At 37.8% G+C, this 22,557-nt stretch overlaps 1 protein-coding gene across 5 annotated transcripts in view; it reads right to left on the bottom strand.

The window, feature by feature from the left end:
* LNPK (lunapark, ER junction formation factor) overlaps nt 1-15,895 on the bottom strand; it is a 46,936-nt gene extending 31,041 nt beyond the window's left edge. For 3 of the 5 annotated variants that reach the window (XR_014590498.1, XR_014590499.1, XM_083864792.1), the window contains exons 1-6: nt 15,850-15,895; nt 12,014-12,095; nt 10,715-10,759; nt 9,343-9,530; nt 6,150-6,208; nt 2,857-2,897 (exon numbers count right to left, since the gene is read on the bottom strand). Coding sequence is in view for 3 of the 5 variants with exons in the window: in XM_083864792.1 (XP_083720918.1) it covers nt 2,857-2,897; nt 6,150-6,208; nt 9,343-9,530; nt 10,715-10,759; nt 12,014-12,040 (360 nt within the window). In the remaining 2 variants the exon portion in view is untranslated. Of the gene's footprint in view, nt 1-2,856; nt 2,898-6,149; nt 6,209-9,342; nt 9,531-10,714; nt 10,760-12,013; nt 12,096-15,167; nt 15,257-15,849 lie in introns of those variants that run through there. The other 2 variants (XM_083864794.1, XM_083864793.1) reach the window with 2 other exon arrangements.
* Between the last annotated feature and the right edge of the window lie 6,662 nt (nt 15,896-22,557).

Genomic DNA, 22,557 nt, shown 5'->3' with positions numbered 1-22,557 from the left:
GAAGCTGATTAAAGAGTAATTAACTTAAGTAACAGAACTCATATGCTGCATTTTTTTCCCACTACTAACGTAATTCCAAGACAGCCTTGAAATCCAAATAGTTTTGGGGTTTGTTTTCCTTATATTAACAGATGCAATTTCTAAACTCTTACCTGAAATGGCTTGGAAGTCTGTAAAAGTCTAATATTACACTTAGCCTACTATTCAGAGTAGCTCAGCAAGCTTCAGCCAAGTTTGATTCTAAAATTAGCAAGGTAATTACTATACTACCTTCACAACTTTGTCCTCAGGCTAAGAATTATCCCATCTTTAAGACTACTGTACCAGGTAAACTCTCCACTAATTCCCAGTTGTATCAGCTTAATATATGTCCTGTACCCTTGCTTTAATATGCTTAACCCTCTGAACTTGCTCATCTACCCAGGTTCAGGCTTAAGGACTGACATCCTCATTAACTGAGAAACTCTGAGACCAAAATCACAGCTAAACAGTCACGAACACAACCACAGTACTCCTCATAATCAAGGAGGGAAACAAAGTTGTATCTTGAAGCAGCACCTTAATTACAGCTAATTAACTTAATCCTTCCCCCCAGTTAATAACTCAACAAGCTTTAAAGTATTCACTAGGAAAAAATCCAGCATAAAGTCAGTTCTGTGAGAAATAAGTATCACACAAACTTTGAGTCAAATTACAGGATAGACAATACTAATGGTAATTTCCAGATGAAGTATCTGTATTTGTCAAGTTTTAGACCCACATGACTACGTCACCAACGCCAGAAGAGAAGTTAAATAGAAATTAATTTCTATTGAGCAATCAGTGCAAACCCACCAGGGCATTAGAGCAGATGAGGAGCTTACACCATTTACAGGTAAGCCCTGTAACAACCTTATGTCCCTTCAGCACACAAGTAATGTCTGTAGGGAAAAGGTGGGCCACATGACTGTAAAACACAAGTACTGTAACATTTTTCAAAAGGACAATTGTCTTCAATGTAAGATTTATCCAGCAATTAGGTAGCTGAGCTGCAACAAAGTGAAAAAGCACAGCTGTTGCAGCAGGCTTAGTGCCTAGAAAACAATTTGCATTACAAATAAACAGGAAACACATAATTTACTTATCCTAAATACTTGGAGGACACAATATAAATTTCTTAGTAAATAATCCTATTTGCAAACTCAGCAGCGAATCAGAATTGAACAGGAAAAAAAAAACCTCTCCCACCCCATTATTTCATTGATTTTTGTTTTACTAAAAAGTCGGTTATTCATAGCCAAAGACACTCCTGAAGAAAGTTAATCAAACAAAACAAAATGAAATCTGAGTATTACCAAAATGAAATTTTAAAGAATGCAATTTATTCAGTGTTTTTATCTAAAACAAGAATTATATTGTCTTGTTACCTGCAGCCCCTTCCAGCTCATTTCAACATGTTCTGTTTCATGTATAATTATCTAATTTTAATGCTTAATTGAATATCTTAAATTATGATAAACCTCCCAAGTCCATCTTCTGAATAAAAAATACCAACATGGCACAGATTCAAGAGGTTGCAGTAAGTCCTCTGCTTCTGGTCCTTGTAAGGAACCAGGCACCAACAAGTTCACATGATAATCACGGACTCTGAAAAATAGCTGAGTTATACATAATTGGACTTCCCAGAACTCAGTTTCACTAATCCTATTTAGAAGTTCATCTTTAATGATTAAAGCTTGACTTGCATGTATACTCAATTTATACTTCCAGATTTAAATTCTCCACAGTTACACTATAATTTCATTATTGTCTGCAAAGTACCTATGCACTTGTTTCATTTTTGTATTGTGCATTGTTTCATCCTGGTTCTTTACAGTACATTGTTTTGATATTTTGCATAAGCAAAATACACATTTATGTTTTTCCTGACTAATTTTTTATTCAATGCCTTTTGTCCTTATTGCTTCTCACACAGAAAAATTCAGTATTACTAGTTCTTCTATAAAAAAGATTTTCATTATTACAGAAAACTAAACCTAAACCAAAATGAAGACTTGACATTTAAGATTCCAAAAACTCTTCTGTTCTCCACTGTGCTTTTTCAGCTTCAAGAACTTTCCCTTTAAAGCTACCAAATGACTACATCAACTGGAAACATTAACTAATTTCAGTTAAGCAGTTTTCATAAAATAAACTGAACATAATTGTCATGTTGGTTTCTTTCCTTCCTAGAAAATGTAAGCCTCTCCAACCCCTTTGCACCCCTACTACAACCAAAGGACACATCCATTTAAATATGAGCAAATTCTCTTTTTCAAAGGACAATGACATAATTAGGTTACAGGTTATCTTTTTTACATCCACATCTTAGAAGTGATAAAACACAAATCATGACATAATACCAGACTCTTACCCAATTCATTTCTAGTACCTTTGCTGTGAGTTTTTTATTAATTTAGCTACCATGGCAAAATCCAGAAGGTATGAGGTGAACACTTTGTGAAACTCATTAATAACAAAGCCTCATAATAGAATTTTTGGAGGGAGGAGGAGTTGCTTTGGCAGGGTAGGTTTGGGGGAGAGAGTGTTCGGATTGTGGCAGTTTTAAAGTTCTGCCTTACAGGGCAGGTGAAGCCAACCATGTCAGAAAACATCTTCCTCTCTCAACAAGCCTCCACATGGAGTGACTAAACTGAGAGGAAACAGCTTTCAGTGTTACAAACTTTACAAAGAAGGCAACTTATCCAATACTTGGAACCTTTTCCATCCTAATTTTTTCTTACTGAGGTTAACTTTTGATCAAGTTTGGTGCAAGTATCTGGAATACCCCAGTTCTAATGCACCATAACAATATTTTTTTCTTGAAGTTTTACTTACTATTTTTTTCTTTTGGGATTTTAAATCTTCCAGCGCATCATCTAGAAGAAGGACATTATACATTAGTTTTTAAATATAAAGTAAGATAATTTCAGCACATTCTAAACATTGACTTTGCCTTGTGAAATCAGGAAAAATTATGCACTGACCACTACCAACTCTAAACATCAGTAAACTTTGTATAAAATAACTAGAATTTTTATGTGAAAATAAATCACTTAAAATGCTGAAACTGCTTATAAATTATAGCCCACTGTTATCACTTTACAGTTATAACTATTAAAAAATTTTATGTACCATTTCCTCATTAAGCAAACCAATTCTAGCCAGTGCCCTGCTTTGACCTACATTAAAACTGGTACAACAATGGACCAAATACATTTAATCTCATGAGTCAAAATACAGAAAAAAGCTTGAGGTCTAAGCATTAATATATCTGAGCACCAGATTTACTGGCTTCAGTGTTTCACATAAACCTCTTAACACATACTAGTTTCAAATGCCAGGTCAATTCCAAGCTTCAAAGTTCAATCTATTTCCCTCTTTCTGTACTCTCAGACTGCAGCAGAGCCCCAGTTTTCTAAGAACATCTACCAGAAGGTCATTTTAGTACTAAATGTTAAGAGACTGTTACAACAGGCAGGCACAACACCTAACCTCTCTAGGAGAAAGAGAAAGAAGAAAAGCCAAATGCATGTAGGATTTTCCTGAAAGTCAATGTTTGGAGCTTGACACTCTGGAAAATTCACTGTAATAAGCCATCACCTAATGCAGAAGATACTCTCTCAACAAATTTGCTTTCTACTACCTCTTTTCACAGCAAGATTTTAACAATAAACTGTTACCCTTTCTCAGCTCTACTGAACACTGGCAGCTTACTTCCTGCAAAAATATACCTATTCTTACCCCTTTTTCAGATTTTAAAGATAGAAAAAGCTTTATAGAACTACAAGACACAAAACCAAAACCAATCAAGCTAAACGCACCTATCTTTGTATTTTTATTATTTATGAATAAGCATTCCGTAATATTCAGAGTTACTTCAGGAAAACTGTTACTTAAAATTAAGGGAACAAATAATTACTTGAACTTTTCCAGAATGCAGAAATCCATTTTGATCAAATAAACTTCTTTACTAAATGTGCAAAATAGTAAAACTGACAGGCACATATCTGAAAGGTGATTATTTATGCAATAAATATTTAAAGGTGATTTATTTATGCAATAACCTGTATTTGTTAATAGCACATGGCAAAAAACCCCAATTTTTAATCCTGGGATGGACCACAGAAGATGGACAATTCCAGAAAGGATGCATCTTCAAATTAGTAAGGTACCTCCTTTCACCAAATTTTACATTTATATATATTACATTTATATTAGAACACAGTCTCACACAGATGAACAGCTTAAAATGTACTGCAATGCAGTGTGGCATCATGAAACCAAATAAATAGTAGAATACAGCCAGCTATTAATGGTTACGCAAGAAACTGCAAGTGCTTTTGGTGCCTAGAACTGCCTAGAACATCTTCAAGCATAGCCTTCCACAAAGCAATGCAATCAGTTTCACATGTGAGTGTTTCTTTCTGATCACTTTACCTCTTGTACTCAACAAGAACCTCATGAAACACCTGCCCCTTCAAACGTGGCCAAATGGCAATTACTGCAAAGCACTCTCAAGACACCAACATATCTCATCTTAATTAAACCTACCTAAAAAAAATTTCATACTAGAGAAGTCAATACCTGCAATATACCTCATTTATTTTCTCCATGCTTTGGGACAGATCAGCCTAAATCTTTAACAGTTGTGTGCCTGACCAGTCTTAAAAAATGAAATTCCATAATCTCTCTGCAACACCTTCACTGGAGTCTAGCTACAAACTTTCTTCATTCACAGGATCATTCCCAAATCTGGTGTACACCAGTTATCCAGCACAGCTTTGTTGTATTAAGTAACTCATTCAGAGTCTCAGTATGTTATACTAACTTATCCCAGAATAAAAACTTAGCTTTGAGCAACTTATTTGACAGTTTGCTTTCTCAGCTACCCTTTCTCCTGCTTTACTGCTTCAATTCTACATTCAATTTTTCTTTTTCAAATACAGGGATTTTATCTCCGAGGTAAAACACTTCATTTTTATCCAGTCTCTGGAACCACACAGAAATAATCCCTTTTGGCATGTTCTATCATCTACTAAACCCTTTAAACACAGGTTCAACAAAAGCACTAGACCTGCCTGTATGCTCAAAACAGCAATAAAGACATTTAAGCAAACTAGAGAAACACACTTTTTTTCTTACTCAGCCATGAAATGCAAATCATTCATTTCACCTTAGAAATGAATCACACAGCACCACAGAATATATGGACAATTTTATTTCTACATAAAAATGTATGTTCGGTGCTTGCATATGAAATGCAAACATTAAGTTTAAGAAAAATTCTAAAAGTGATGTTTAACTTGTAAGCTGTCACAAATTAAATACATCATGCTGTTCTGCAAGTCATAAAACACAGTGCAACACTGAGGTTTTCCTGTACTATTGCTCACATCACCATGAGATATTGTTACGGGCTGGACTGCTTTCAAGGAAAGTCTCAAATGAATTCTAACTACTGCAGACAAGTGCCACAGATGCTGTTTTTAAACAGCATGCAGATTCATTCTAATGTAAAATTTAACAACTTTTTATATATATCTGAACACTTCCATTACTTTTCAGTTTTGTTACATGACTTCCAATTTTCCTTAGCTCTAAAAAAAGCAGAAAAACACCTGCTTATACCTTTCCCTCTCAGGAAAACATAAGTATGCCTTGGAGAACTTGGAAGAGAAAAGATAGCTTGACAAATAAGTTAGACACATCTGCTATAAATCTCTTCCCTTTTGCATAAGGATAACAGATTAAGACTGCTGGAATACTTGTGAGATGCAAGTATCAAGGGAACTACTACTACTGTTTATATTTCCTTTCCCCTTGCTCCTACTTCTACACCATATTTTATTCCATTACACTTTTGACACATGCAAAGACAGGAGAAAGTTAACACAAATTTTTAAGTGAAATGAAAGATGAAGCAGTTTCCTTCCTGCTCCTTCATGAACTATGTGGTTTACCTAGTATTACCCATGTCAGTATCAACTAAAAGGCTACTCTTGTCTTCCCAGAAGCCAAATGATCAAAAGCATTTACAGCATCATAGCAAGCATCACTCTCAACTAGCTACATTTTCTTTAAAGAAAAAAAAAAAAAAAAAAAAAACACCACAAGGAAAAAATACTTACTATTCCTTTCCGTCCGTTTGGAAAAGAAAAAAATGAGCAGTGTCCTTATACACCAGATTCTTTAGAAGAAAAAGAAGAATTATATTAATTAAAATACATTACAGTAAGCATTTCTGAAGTCATTCAGCAAACAAAATACCAGATGAGATTTTATTTCGCAAACACAAAGGACAGAAACCTTCAAACAGTATTTATATAAAAAACTAAAAATTAAATCAGCATCTTGTCAACAAGACATCAATATTGCTCTAAATAAAATAATCTTTTCTATTAAAATTAACTGTTACTTAAGGCAGAAATATTAAGGCACCAGCAGCAATATTATCACTTGCTAAAAAATGCTGAACTGAAAATTACTTAGTCATCACTTCTTACTTGATAGATTCATAATGCATTTTATCCAAAAATGAAACTTAGAGATTTGCGAGAAGGATTCTACTACCATGAGATAGAGCTATTGTACAAATGCACTCCCAAGCAGAATTAACTGACCTGAGTCCTAGTGATTTTAGACAGCTCTGGGTCTACTCAGTTTCTGTAGGGTTTCAGCTGACTTAGCTGGAGCAGTTTATGTCAAGATGAAGTTAAATTGATATATGACCATTTTATATTTGAAAGGTCTCTCTGCAATCATCAGGACTTCATTTGTGTTTTAAAGCCTAGAATTGCCTCTAAATATTAAAACTGACACTTTTCCTGGTAAGTTATTCAGTCTAAGCCAAGTGGCAAACCTCATACACCAAACTATTCCAGGCATCCAAACCCCTCCTACTGTTAATTAAATAATAGAGCCTAAAATACCAATGTTTCATTTAAGAAAAAAAAAAAAAAAAAAAAAAAAAAAAAAAAAAAAAAAAAAAACAAAAAAAAAAAAAAAAAACAATCTTAAAGGCTAGAAAGGTTATCTGACTAAAAGCATGGATAAGAACGCAGGCAAAAGGCTCTAAGAGTTTTGACTTTTAATTCATAAGAACATCTGTATTTATATAGTGGTTGCCCAGTTAAAAATGCCTTCAAGTATTAACAACACAATCCAAGTTAGGCAAGTTAGATGGGGCAAATGGAATCTGAGAGCAGCCTATCCAAGGGAAGATAAACAAAGAAGGATTTAAGCTGTCTTAAATACCCAGTTACACAGGCAAAAGCATTATTTCTTTTTTAATGTATGCTTAATAGTCTTTTACCTAAAGCTGTATTCTAAATAAGAAATGTCAGACATCATGAAATAAAAAAGCATTTCCTCTTTAGGAAATCCAAAATGGAAGTCTAATAGCTGACCATTTACACCAATCTGTGAAAACCAGTGCAAGCAAATTAAAACCAATTCAAACAAAATACAGTTCAAGAAGAGCACCCTTCTAACATGCTAATATATTTCTTCAATTTCTTGGATATTTCGGTATACATTTAAAATTAATCAAGTTATGTTCCTAAAACTTAACTGGCTCTAAAAACATCAGTAACTTGCTGAGACCCTGAGGGACAGACCTAAGGCAGAAATAATTTGGTGACTGACTGCAAGCTGGAAAAGACAGACATACTCCCGTTTGATTAGGTCTGAAAAATCTCTAGAGCTATTACTGGGTGGCATCAGGCATTCAGCATGGAGTCACCTCTTGACCGAGAACAAAGACAAGCTGGCAGCTGCTTGCCATTCATATCTGCCAAAAAAAGCTGAAGGGGAATAGCTTAAGGGAAAAAAATCTGATAAACAGTTGCAAGTCATAAGAGAACAACAGTCTGATTCTAAGTGCTAGTAAGCCGATATCTAAATCAGAATTTTACAGAGAGCTATCTTGAGAAAAATAAGCAAAACTAGAAGACAAATTAGAGAATAAAAGTCCAACATCTAAATTCAAACTACAGCACTAGAAGCCATCACCTTCAATAATAAAAGCTTTCATTTCTACCCTAATTCTAAAACACCTATGTGAAAAGAGGATGGCAATACTTCCTCTTTTACAAGCCTTTCCTATCAGCATGAACAAGCCTCACACACTAACAAAGACTCTGAAATGCTTGTCCTTAAGAACAAAATTAATTCCTATTACTGCAAAAGACTTATTTGAGCTCTAATTTCTATATTAATCCTTTCCAGTCAAGATACTGCTGCCCACGTATCTTCTCCACAGGAGTCCCCAACAGCAGCATATCAGTACATTATGGATAATGCAGTATGCCATACAAAAAGCATCTTCAGGTTGAGGCTTTTCCACATGCTACATTATGATGACCCACGCTCATCAAACTTTAAAAGACTCAAATATTTACTTTTGACTTTGCCTTTCAAGTCTAAAGCTAGGACATCTGCGAACCATGCTTTTGCACAAAGGTGCTGTACAAATACAGAAGTACTTATGATCATTTCAGCAAATCAGTAAATGCATGGTGCTCCCAGTGAGTAGCAAAGATGCTCAGGAGGCTGCTCTCACCCCCATGATGATCTGGAGGAGGAGGAGGCAGCAAAGCAGCTGTTCAGTGAGGTGGCAGCCCATTTTGTTACTTTTAGAAAAGTAAATTTCTTAGACAACAAAAGCCACTCATCCGGATAAGCAGCCAATCAGCTCAGTGGGACAAACACGTAGGCAATATTTCTCCAGTTCACATACAATGAAGGCTGCACATTTTGTTGTTGAAGGAAAGTCAATGGTTTTCCAGAAAACAGCTAATCATGTAAAACTAGTTTTCAACACACTTAGGGTGATGACCTTTCAAGTCAATTCTGTGTTAATAGTCACCTAACACATGAAAATAATTCTCTCTACTCATTCTTGTATTTTTCCCAGGTTTATACACTATAGTTCACATGTACATGACACACCTTTGCTTGCTTCCATATAGTAATGTTACTTTTCAAATTGCAGTAAAAATAAAACCCAAGATAATGCTTTTGTGCTTATATTACATTACCTTACAGCTGTTCAGACACAGCTCTCTATGCCCAGTATAATTTTATAAGCCAAGTAACTTTAGATGCTATTATCTTTTGATGATAAGATTTAGACCCATGAGACATTGCCCTCAAAGAAAGTGTCTGCCTAACTACTTGAATATATTTTAGGAGAAAAAATACAGCAAGTTATGACATCTCAAGGATTGTCAAAGCAAACCCAAACCCCTGCTGAGATGCATTTTCCATCTCCTTTTATCAAAGAGACAGCAGTTAGAAAGTAAAAAAGGCGTATTTACTTACATCAATGGAAAAGCAAAAAATGGAAGTGTCATTGTCAGCCTTGCTGTCCATTCGTCAGGAAGACACCACAAATATACAATTAAGCAAGTAATAAGGTAAAGAACTGAGGAGTAGAGAAGAAGCCTTCCAACCCATAGTTTCTGTAGCCTCTGATTTTTTTCTCTAAATTCTTCTAATCTCTTTATATCCTGCAAATAAACAAGGTTCAGTCTTATTAGTGCAACTAGAAAGTGGTTTTACTAAGCTGCCTTTAAATATTTGCAAAAAACAGCCCTATCAGTTTGATACTTGATTGGAAAAGTCAAACAGCTTTTTGATAAATGACAATATTTGCCCAAAGATAACTTTCATAGCATAAATACTCCACATTAATAAAGTTGTCCTATGGGCCACTTGCACTTTATTAGCAATTGGTAAGTTAAAAATCAGTACTTTTTCACATTTGCAATGCATTAGTATATTTGGGACAAGTGAAAAATAGCAGGATCTTATGAATGGCAGTCCTTACTGTCACATAAGTCACTACTAACCATTCTCAGCATTCCAAAGCTTTCATCGGGTACCTATGGAATTTTAAATGCCTCTAAGACTTTTCTACTAACATGGCAAATTGCTGGGACCTCTCCATCAGTTTACGTGTTTTCCTGTCAGTACTTTCCTCACATCAAGAGTGAAATCCTGAACACCTGTATCATGCTTCTGGTATATTAATAAGCAATTGAGTAATGCTCTGCTATGTTAAATATTTTGACTGTATTTTAAGTGACAACAGAAGTACTCACATTTTCATTAAAAGGAAAACAAAAATATCAACAGCATATTTCAAAACAGTTAATTTCCCCACAGAGTACAGACATCTGTCACAAATGCAGGTGAAAAATCACAATTGATTACTGAACAATCTATACAGTTATTCTGCCCCTGACCTTACTTACTTCCACTAACTAGAGTTACAACTTCTACACATAAAACCATATATTGGAGCTTTTCTAATCAACTTGATGAATGGAACTCTGCACTAGTGACATTTTCCATTACATGGGACTTTAACCATTAGTTATAACTGAATTGCGTAATCAAGGCAGCTTCATATTCATTCCCATTTAAGGATCTCTAAATAAATATTTGCTCTGTAGTTTCTCACTATCTATTATACAGCATAGGTATTTTTTAAATGGCTAAACAGTAAGAGGAAAAAAGGTAACAATTCTTCTGATATACAGAATCTCTACTACCACTAGAATAATCACCAAAATAATTTAAAATTTCACAGAAATATTTTACCTAACATTAGAGAAATACATGGCCAGCAAAAAGGAGGTGTATTTCTAAGCAAAAAAATTAAACAAGACACCAAAAAGCAAACACATACCTTATCTATTTTTTCTAATACTTCTACAGTGGAAGGCTTTGCCTGCTTACAAGGGAAAGAACAAAGATATTAATCTTACTTTTAAAAACTCAGTATTTTGAGGATTTCTGTACATTAACAGTTGTATATTAACAGTTCTCTAACAGAAAGACATATTCATAATAAATTAATGAATTATCTATTTTACATAAAGGTAAGACGTTTTCCTACTTTAGTGTGACAAAGAGAAGGAACCATAATGAATCACTGTTTTACAGCTGGCATTACTCTTAACTGAAGGTTCCTCTCCTACATCACAAAAAACGAAAACCTCTAATGCATCTACAGCAATAATGAATGTGTGGGTGGAAAGTAAAACAAGAACAGAATTGATCAGTGGCAGAAATAGGCAAAACACAGAATATAAAGAGGAAGCCCTAACCTGAGTACTCCAGCTTTTTACTACCATTCATTCCATATAAGGACACATGGTGTAAATAAATCATAAGCAACTGCAAATAAGGGTTGTCATCACCAGTAAATTCCCCGTAGGAGCAACTGGAAACCTACCTTCTACGAATCTTCCCTAATTTCTGAGAATTATCAAGCCACAATCTTTCCCCATGCTTCACATCACAAATTCAAAAACCACAGCTCACACTGCATCACCCTGAAAGTGAGTTTCTATTATATAAAACTGATATTCCACCTAAAGTTTCACCTTTAATGGAGTTTTGTACAGAAGACTCTGAAGTCAATTGCTAATAAGCAAAGGCAAACCTAGACTCAAACAACTTATACCTGCCAGGAGAGTAGCCAAAATCCTCATGCCTTTTCTTCCTCATAAACTCAGTACACCACTCAACAAGCAATAAAAGCAGACAGGAAGACAGACTTGTACAGGAGTAAGTAGCTACCAAATTATTTGTTAGAATAGTCAGAAATGTATTCTGCAGATATCCATTTTTACCTAGGTCACCAACCCTTGAAGTCACAGATGCTGCAGTTTCTAATCCAGTGATGCACCACAAAAGTATTTAGATTTACAGAAAGAATTAAGACTGTATCTTTTTTTAAAGTTAACCAAGCCAATGCCAGACTGGTACTGCAAAGGAAATGAAGACCAACAGCAGAGTTTTGCAGCTCAGTGATTTAGCAAAGAATACTTTTGGTCATGATATCTCACTACTGGAGTTTTAAGTGACATACTCACAGGAAAAGTTTAGCACTATCATTCAGCCAGCATTAATACTCAGCATGTTCTAGGCACTCCCATCTTCTAGACTAAAGGTTATTACATTGTTACATAATGTTACTTACCCTCCATCTTGAAATTAATGCACCCATCTTCTATTTTGGACAAATGTTGGCAGAGCTATCAATCTTCTACAAGAATTCACAGCTAGAAATAAAGCATTAAGCACTTAGGAGCAATCTACAACATAATCAAGATTTTCAAATTCATTCCAACATCTTAAGAAATCAAAATATTGGATAAGGCCATTGTCTAGCTACGTACCTATGTGTTATTTTTAAATTCAGTTTTTTGATTCATAGGCCATCCTGTAAGCCAGTTTATCAGCATAGATGTAGCCACAGTTATTTTTATTTTGGAAATACTTAACCAGACGGGAGTTCTCAAAAACACAAGCAGAAATGAACTGCAAAAAGAGCCACCAAAATACTCCAGCAGAAAAACAATTTTTAAAACTCAGTATTGGGCACTGGGCAGGATACTGATTTCCAGTTATTTCCTCTGCTGCCCCTAGGGATAACTCAGTATTCCTTTTTAGCTGTCACTCTAGAAATTCAGCATTAACAACCTTCAGTTAATGAGAAAATTTCTCAAATAAATCTATTTCCTTTGTATGCTTTCATCAACAAGAATATGCTGGATAGCACTATTGTACTTTTGTGTGCTCAGTTTTAAGTTCAAAGAACCAGTTTCAAAGATTTCACTTGCTGTACAAAAGCACTACATTGGCAGATCTTCCCTGCACAACTCGCAATGCACAACCCAGTCACTGGCACTTCAAATTACTCCAGAACAGTTCCAAAGGGGCAAGAGCAGCTCACCTGCTCCTACACAACCTGGAACTCATGAACAACATGAACTTGATGATCTGAGTCTAAGCTCCTGAACCAAAATTGTACCAACTTTTCATTAAATTGAACCTCAGAACGGCAGACTTTCTCTCCAGTCATGTAAAATACAAGTTTTTTACCTACTGAACAAAAAAGTAATCAGTTCAAAACAACCCTGACAGTAAACTAATGCTCAATCCCAACCAGAGCTCAAACCTTTTTCATTCTGGAATGAAACAATGACACTTATTAAAACGAAGGACTGATCTAGCTAGACAAAAATGTAAGTGATCTTTATCTTGTTTATTAAGTTTTCTTTGGCCAAAAATGGAAAGATATATTTCAATCCAAATTTGTTTTCAAACAGTCTGAGGCTGTTAGAACAATTTAATATGTATACGATATGCACTGCTCACTAGCATAAACACTACTGTAGTCTGGTAATCTCTTCACCTTTTAAGAAAGCCAAAGACTTCAGAAACACAGGCCCTACTGGTTTCAGAAATCAATCCTTAAAGATAAGGAAACCCCTATTGGAAATGCCAAGAAAATGAAGCTAGAACAGATGGGAAAATTAGCTCCACTGCTACCAAATTAGTAGCACAAAGTGGTGAGACGTGGAAAAGCAATTATCCCTTGGACTCAAACAAATTCTCAAAATAATCACTTCTGCAGCAACTCACCTCAGTAAAAGAGCAGACTTTTTTTTTTAACCACACGGTCTAACACCAAGAATTTTACACAACTGTGACATTGCAGATACAAGTGAGTTTTTGCACAAGTATTGCAGTAGATCTGAGCCTACACTTTCTCCCCAGATATTTCTACAGACACAGATAGCTTTCATATTGTTTTGCAATAAAGATCCTAGGTCAAACAGCCAATTGAGAAGTCTGTAAAGCCAGCACGAGGCTCCCAAATCTAGCTTGTTTCCCTAGCATTGCCACTGCCATTAGGAGCAATGGTAGCTCTCAGCTGTGGACACAGAGAGACAATGGCCTTTGTGCTGCCATGCTCCTTCAAACCACAGTTTGAGAACCTCTCCACAAGAAGTGTTAGAGGATCTTTTGGAAACAAATTATCCATGAGCTACTGGTGACTCTGACTTATCTCTAACACATTTGCGGTGCTATTGCTGCACATTTTTGTTGTTTTTTTTTTAATATCTGGCAAATGCTTGGAAGAGAAACAGGTTCGACAAGTGTCACGATGCATGTGATTTTACAGGAGCTATGATGATGACAGGCTTTACAGATGCTGCTTTGCAAGTCTGTAATACTACCAAAACCCTTCCCCAAAGAGGTATTAAGGGATTAGGGCCACTAGATTCACATTTACAGTTTAGCCACTGAATCCTCAGTGAAGAGATGGAAAATTTTCAATGACTATGATGGAGTGCCTCCAATGTTCTCCTTCTTCCCCTCTCTTCTTGACATGACAACACAAATCGTCTTCAACTGTTTCAAACTCTCCTCCTTCCTCCTCACCTGCCACTCCACATACCCACCACTATTCGTGGCAAGATATCATCCATAAGTTGCTTCCTTCCCATGCTCTAACCAAAAGATTATTTCATAGGACTTTTCCCTTCTGAAATGCTGCACTCTAGCACAGAGCTGTGCATTTCACTGACTAAGCAGTAGTGCAGTTGGACTTATTTCCACACACATTATCACTGATGTAATACACAGGTAAGATAGCTGCAACACATCCCAGGCTTAAAACAGACACATGAAGCACTAAAAACACTGAACAGAGAAGCTTAGGAAAACACTACTACCAATTACCTGACTCTCACAAAAATATTTATAGCAGCGCCTCTACTCCTAAAACATTTAAGTTATTTACTAAAAAGCAGGAGTTCCAGACTAAGACACCAGAGCAGAAAAAGCTTCTCTTTTGAAAGAGGCATAAATCCACTAAGTCATCCACGCCCTTCCACCCAGGTGGAGAAAATAGCTTCATGATCTCATTACACTTTTATCAAGTCAGTCTCAAATTTCAAGCTTGTTAATATTTTAAAGATTAAAAGTTCTCAAAAAACTCCGTCTCCCAAGTAAATTTTAATAACTGACATGCTGAAATTCCAGACTGAATAACATCAAATAACATCAAGAGAAGACATATTACGAAAAAAAAAAAAAAAAAAAAAAAAAAAAAAAAAAAAAAAAAGAGGAAGTTACACACTTGTAATCAAGGCCTTGCATACAGCCATAAAGACCTCTCCCCTAAAGGAATGGACAATACTTTTGAAATAGGTCTTTTTTGCAAACTTAATGATTCCACTTTATATAAGTATTTTTGGATATTTACTATTAAAAATAACATAAATTTTACCTTTCAAATTAAATCTCCAGCTCTGCTCACAGTTTGCTCACAATTTACTGACCTCAGAAACTTCCACTGGGACCATAAAAAGTTTCTCCAGCTGAGTGCCGTGGACACGGAAACAAGCAAAACCAAACCAGTAGCATCACCCACCATTTACTGCTGGCCTGTCCTAGAACGCCTCGGCTACAACAAAATACTAAACTTTTTTCCATTTAAACTTCATTTTCGGCTGTTTCCATCTGGAAGCATCCCACAAAGGTCCTACGCTTCGTAAAGCCTTAATTAAAAAGGCAAATTAGTTCCCATACGGACTGCAGAGCGGCGGAGCCGTGGGTGGGTCGGGCGCTCTTTTTTGAAACCCAACCCCGGCAGCTGCGCGAGGGGCGGCCAGCGCCGGGCCCGGCGGGCAGGGAGGGCTGGGCAGAGGTCAGCGGAGCCCCCGGCTCCCCGGCCCGCCTGCCGGGACAGCCGCTCCGCGCCGCCGCTCCCCGTTACCGGCACGGCGCCCGCCCCCTCCCCGCAGCCAGGGGCTGCCTCCTCCAAGGCCGCACCGCGGCCCACCCCACCCCGCCCCGCCCCACTGCCCCGCGGCCAGGAGGGAGAAGAGGGAGCACCTGCCGCCCTGCTCCGCTCGCTGCCTCGGGGCCGCTGCCCGAGCGCTGTTATGGGGAGTGTCGGGCGCCCCTCCCCCACCGCGGAGCCGCTCGGGGCCGGGCCGGGCATCCCCCGCCATCACGTACCTGCCGCGGGCCGGGCCGCGCATCCCGCCCGCCGCCGACGCCGCCGCAGGAGGAGCGCGGCGCCCGAGCGCTGCTCCCAGCAGGCCCCGCGCGGGCGCCGCAGCCAATCAGCGCCTCGCTGCCGCAGGGCGCGCTGGAGCGGGGCGGGGCCAGGCTGCGCTGCGGGCGGGGGGTGGTGGAGCCGTACGCGGGGTCTGGGCGGTGCGGGCTGCTCTGGGCTCCGCTCTGTTCTGTGCGGTGCCGTAATCGGCCATACCGGATCGGACCGTCCGGGCCGTACCGGATCGGACCCGACCGTGCCGTGACGTGCCGTGCACCCCTCCCGCCTGCCTCGCGGCCCGGCCCGGGCGGTGTCCCGGGCGGCCCTGCCCAGCCGAGTGGAAGCGGGGCGGGCGTCGGAAGGCGCTCACCGCCGGCGGGGCCCGGGACGCCAAACCCGGCTTCCTGCGGCTCTCGCTGATCCCTGTTACGGAAACAAAGAGTTTTAGTGCAAAACCCGGGGAACATGAGGGTCAGACTGTCACGTGGAGGTTTGCAGGCCTCCTGACTCTGGTGTTGGGCCAGTGAAACCGCGCTGACAAAGAGACGCCGAGCTGCATCAGTGCCCTGCCGCAGGCGCCGAGCCCCCTTCGGGCCACAGCGCAGGGCCACCCTCACCGTCCCCTCCGTTCCAGTCGGCATGTGTTGAATCTCTTTGGAGAGAAGCAGAACTTTGGGTTTCTTTAAATCCCATTTCTGTAATAACAATGTTCTCTCCCTTGGTGCTGTACTTTGAACAGCTTTCTTACGTCGCTGACCCCCATTCCTTACCTCATGCCGAGAGGGCACCGGCACTGAGAATAAATAAATACTTGCTCTGTTTGCACTCTCCTCCTGACGTGTCCTGTTCAGAAGTTTTACCAGTACAGTAACACAAGTGCGTGTGCACAGATGTGGAAGAAAGTCCTTCAAAGTGCCTTGTAGCAAAAATTTCTATGCAAAAGCTGTACATCTTCAGCTGACCCTGCATTCTTGAACTTTTATGTAACTGTGCATCATAATACAGCCTATAAAGGTTGGGTTCGTTCCAGTTGTGGTAGGTTGACCCTGGTCAGGAGGTAAACACCCACACGACCTCCTGTTCTTTCCCCTCAGGAAAATGGGGGAGATACTAGGAAATGTCAGAAAGTGCATGGATTGGGTTAAAGGAAAGTTTAATAAGAGAAAGAAAAGAAAGAAAAGAAAGAAAAGAAAGAAAAGAAAGAAAAGAAAGAAAGAAAAGAAAGAAAGAAAAGAAAGAAAGAAAGAAAGAAAGAAAGAAAGAAAGAAAGAAAGAAAGAAAGAAAGAAAGAAAGAAAGAAAGAAAGAAAGAAAGAAAGAAAGAAAGAAAGAAAGAAAGAAAGAAAGAAAGAAAGAAAGAAAGAAAGAAAGAAAGAAAGGAAAGAAAGAAAGAAAGAAAGAAAGAAAGAAAGAAAGAAAGAAAGAAAGAAAGAAAGAAAGAAAGAAAGAAAGAAAGAAAGAAAGAAAGAAAGAAAGAAAGAAAGGAAAAAGCAATGCGAGGGAAATAACTAGCCACCTGCTGCAAGCAGACTGATGCCCAACAAGTCTTCTAGCAGCTGATTATTCTAGAAGACAAAACTCCCACTTTCTGATTCTGCAATCCCAGTTTTATTGCTGAGCACAACATGTGGTATGGAATATCCCCTTGGCCAGTTTGGGTGTGCTGTCCTGGCTGTTTCCCCTCCCAAAATTCTTGCCTATCCCCAGCCTACTCTCTCAGGGAGCAGACCATGAGAAAAGGTAAAGCCTCAATGCTGTGCAAGTGTTGTTCAGCAATAGCCAAAACATTGCTGTGTCAGCAGTGCTGTTCTAGTCACAGAATACAAAACACAGCAGCAAATGGGCTGCTGTGAAGAAAACTACTTCATCCCAGCCAGACCCTGTACATGAACTCAAAAAGATTAGGCAAAGCTTTTAGGCCAGGAGGGGACAAAAAAGATATCCCATCACCTATCCAGGCAACACATTGAGCTTCAAGCTTTGAGTGGTAGAGCTGCTGAGTCTGTCTGATCATCTGCAAGCATTCATTCTTAGTCTGAACATTGGGAAGTTGATCCTTTTACTTTCCACCAGTGTTCAGTGTGAATCTTGCTGCTTTACATGATTACATTATCAGATAAGTAATAACTTTAACTGCAAGTCATGGTTTAGAACTGGCTTCAAGACACTTCATTCAAATAAAAATAATGGTCAATAGAGAGCCACTGACTCTACTGGAAATACTCTGCTGTCGATTACGGAGGTCACCTACATATACAACTTAATTTTTCTCATTGAGGCCTAGACTGTTCTCTCCTTCCCAAGTGGAAAAAGAGTCAGTGACTGAGCCTCTCCTACTCTTCAGATAAGCCTCTCAGCTGGGTGATGTTATACAATAGCATGCAGCTCCCTCTTTGTTTAAGCACCAAGATCTACCTAAAAAAAGAGAAATTATGCCCATGTAGATGCTGAGGATAATAAAACTGAGTATAAAAACATAACTTTGAATCAGCCAGCTTAAAATTTTCATTAATCTGGTTCAAAACTGCCCCCTACAGAGTATTTAAAACTCTTAAATAGATTCCCTTCAAAATCCTTCATTATCAGTGGGATTAGTGTTTAACCTGACTTTGCATAACCACTCTAGCAGCAGAGTACATCTTCAGAATTTTCCCCAGCATCATAGGCAGCGTTTAGCACTTTCAGTCTCTCTATATGCAGAACACTGACCAATCAATTTATTTTAAAAATCAAACCATAAGGTTTTTTTTAAATGTTTTGGTATGGCACCCTAGGACTCCTATTGAGATGAGTTTTTTCCATAGTAACACTTGTAGCTTTCCTGTATTTTATCAATATATGTAGCCTAGTCATGCAATTTATTGTTCTAAATAAGTTTATGTATCTGCACATCATTTGGAAAATGCTGTCTGGTTAAGAGATACCTAGTGTTGCCAAATTGAGGGGTTTTTTTATTTAAAAGGGACCCTTTTGGACTTCTCTGGCTGGTGATGCCATGTGGATGCTGGGGAATTTTAGATGGGGCAACAGAACCTTTGTTTACACTGCAAATGGAGATGTGATTGTAGCAAATGAAGGTATGTATATAGCCTAAATATCACAAACTTCACTACCCATACCATTAGGACTATACTCTGTGCCATCTCACAATTTTTTCATGTCCCAGTTATTGGGAATTAGGTGCTGCTGTACACTGTATTGCTCAGGCTGAAACTGGGGTACTGTGCCCCAGTTACTTGGTCTGCCTTGGCCATTCTGTGCTCATTGCCATACACCACAGGGGACTCCTGGAGAGCACAGCTTCACTCCAGGCCACTTCCTCATGCCCTGTGGGCACCTCAGTGATTAAAGCAAGCCCAGGCTGTTAGGGACACAATCCAGGCTCTCCTCAGCTCTGCTCCCCACCTGCAAAGCCATGCTACCACCACTGGTGGAATAAAGGTGGTGCTGAGTTTGGGTGGCTGCAGCATCCTGACATCCCATCCTCAGTGGAAAGTGCCAGTGGTGTTAGTGGACACCAAAATTTAATCTGATCAACAATGGACGCCATGTCTCGAGGCCTGGAACCTGTTTTCTCTGCATCTTGGACAGAAGGAGTGCTTGCTGGTATTTCATAAATGACACACATATGGTAACTGACTCGTTTTTTAATGTCCTATGTAATTCAGCTTTGGGAAAAATAGAATTATGTTTATGTATATTTCATTTATAATATATTTAGAAAAGCAATATAGAAAGAAATTCTTTTTTACCAATGCAAGGAAATACATATGCCATTCATATTCACACTTTTGTGTGGGCATATCTGTAGTAAAAATAAGCCTCTACTTATCTCTTAACTGATGTGACTGATTACGATGATTCCAAACTATTTTCTTGTCTTGTTTTGTTGCAAGTCTCAGTTAGGACTGGGACTGTGAAAAGAGCAAAAGAAAATTGTTTATACTACAAGGGGTAGATAGAGCCCTAACCAAGGAAATTGCAGAGCTGGAAAGAGTTGAGGCCTGAAGGCAGATAGAAATTGGTAGCTGCAAAAAAGCTTAAAATTGGATTAACCAAATACATTGTGTTCAATTTTTGACATTCAAATAATTTCAGAGCATACAAAAAAGGTGGAACTCCTAAGCTGAGTTGACTTCAGTGACATATTTTGACAAGATATGCTTTAAAATTTTGTTCTACTACGAGAGCACTGGGAAAGATATCCTAGTTTTGATTTAATTTTTCATAAGGAATAGTATATGCTTCTTTTAGTGTTCTGATCCAACTGTAGTATTTGGAGTATTCAGATATCTGTATTCTTACAGTTGACTCCAGTTCCCAGAGCCTTTTGATATTTCATCACTTAGGGCATTTGGATGCCTCATCACTTTCATTAAGTCCTTTGCATCTGACTCTTGCCAGAAAACTATTACCTCAAAAAGAAATATATAATCCAGCAGGTCAAAAGGTGTAATATCAAATGAAAGCCTCCTATAAAAATCTCTTAGCAGTTGCATACAGTCATCAGAAAAAGCCAAGATCAACTTTTCCACTTCATAAAGTATTCTTGTTGTGATTAAGATCTTTGCTTTTGGTTAATAATATTGCTAGTAGTGCTACTACTTACTTTTGTGATTGCCATGGCAACTGTTTCTGTTACCATTGGTATTGTTACATAACAATTAATGACTATATAGTTAGTTATTATTACAATTGTTACTATTATTATTTCTATGGTTATTTTACTGATTATTGCTCTGTCACAAATGTAAACAATTAAAAGCATTTAATTAATTAATTAACTGATTATTTTGTATCTTAAGCCTCTTGATTAATACCCTTTTATATACTTGGAAGGCAGTCAGGCTTAAAGCAGAAATGAGAAGCTCTTCTAAATTTGAATACTATACATCTCTGACAATATGTTTAGGAACATGGTTAAACTTTGTATTATTTTTGTGGCACAATGAATTAGGACAAGTGATTTCCCATAATATACTGAAGTGAATGTGTTCTGGCATTAAGATCTCATGAACAAACAGAAGAAGCCTGGTGTGAAATTGTCACATGAGAAGCAGGAAGATGGTTTTGCCTCTGTTTGAGATAAGTAATGCTTCAGATCATGTATGAAATTTTAGAAGCAGTTATTATATATGTGTAAGTACCTCCCCTTCCATGATGGGCATGACTTCAAGCTTCTGACCCTTTAATGGCTATAATGAGTAATTTATGTTTATAGTTATAAAAAAATACTATATAAACAATAACTCAATGTTCTGTTAAAAAAAAACATACTAAATCAATTTTACCTAGTTTCCAAATGAAAGCGTGATTATTGTTGCTAAAAGTCTTAGAGCTGTACTAATACCTAAGTCAGTTACATTTTTGCTTCCTGAAGAAGTTTGCTCTTTGAACAAATTAGAGCTCTGATCCAACAAGATTCCTCCTATTTAATAAACATGTAAGTACATCCTTAAATTTTATTACCATCTATTTCCTTGAAGCTAAATGAAATAAAGAATACTTTCCAAAAGCCTTTTTAATATGGTTGTGCCTAGTGGGCAAAGTTGAAACTACCTCAACAAAATAACGGCCAAATTATGAAGTAATTTGAATGAAACTTCTGTTAACCTTAAAAGGATTTTTACTTGATTAAGAATAATGGAATTTGGAACCAAGTAAATATGATTCAAGGGGTGAATGAGAATGTGCTGTTGTTACCACAGCAAGCCTTCCTTCCAGGGCACTGCGTGTGTGTGTAGAGCACAGGCAAGTGCAGGAAGAGTGTCCCATTTGTGCTCAACCTGACTGCATTTTAATGCTTTCTTATTAGTCAAGCTGGAGGAGACAGGCAATGAGAAGGAAAGTTCTAATTAGTACATATATTTTGCTTTTGATAACCTCTCAAATGGTAGATAGAACATTACCTACACTGAATGCATTTCATACATACTACTGATTGTTACAAGAGCTTACTTTAATGAAGTATTAAATTTACATATAAAATTGTTTTCAGTAAAGTATGAAGAACTGGATCTGCTAATAAGCCTTGTTCTGGTTGAAAACCAAACGGAACCAAGAGTCCCAGAATGCCAGAAATAGGACAATAAATATTTCTGGCACAATTTCAAAGGTGCATAATGCCAGACACAGACATGTAAAAGTAATGGCAAGCGCTGCACAGATTATAAAAGAAATAAAATCACAGTTCGTAATTCATATAATCATGTTAAATAGCAGCCTTATAAACCAATTCTTATAATAAAACTCACATGTAAAAGTATCTGTGATTTCATTCAGTTAAAGATGACAAATATTAGGGCTCCCCTTGAAAGCAAATATATATCTTGCAAGCTGAAGGACAATGAACAGTTGCTTTGTGTTCATGTTTAATGGTATAAACTCTGCTAGTCTTTTCACACATGATTTTCAAATAACTTTTCAAAGAAATTTGCAAGTGTTCAGAATTTTGGAACATATTGCAGCTACTGAGTATCCTTTACTACAACTATTACTGCTTCAAGTTTAGATAATTTAAGATCTGAAATTGAAGTCCGGTCATTGCAAAACTCACAGGCAAAATTATTTTCTCATAGTATGTCATACTAATAAATGTCTGAAACAGAGCTTGAATTAATTGCATTAGAAAGATGTCCAAATTTTCCCTTTCTTAAAATGAATTTATTT

This window comes from Zosterops lateralis (assembly GCF_965231275.1).
Source record: "Zosterops lateralis genome assembly, chromosome: 7".
NCBI classification, from domain to species: Eukaryota; Metazoa; Chordata; class Aves; order Passeriformes; family Zosteropidae; genus Zosterops; species Zosterops lateralis.
Note: the sequence above shows the minus strand (reverse complement) of the source record. Positions and strands in the feature narration are given on the sequence as shown.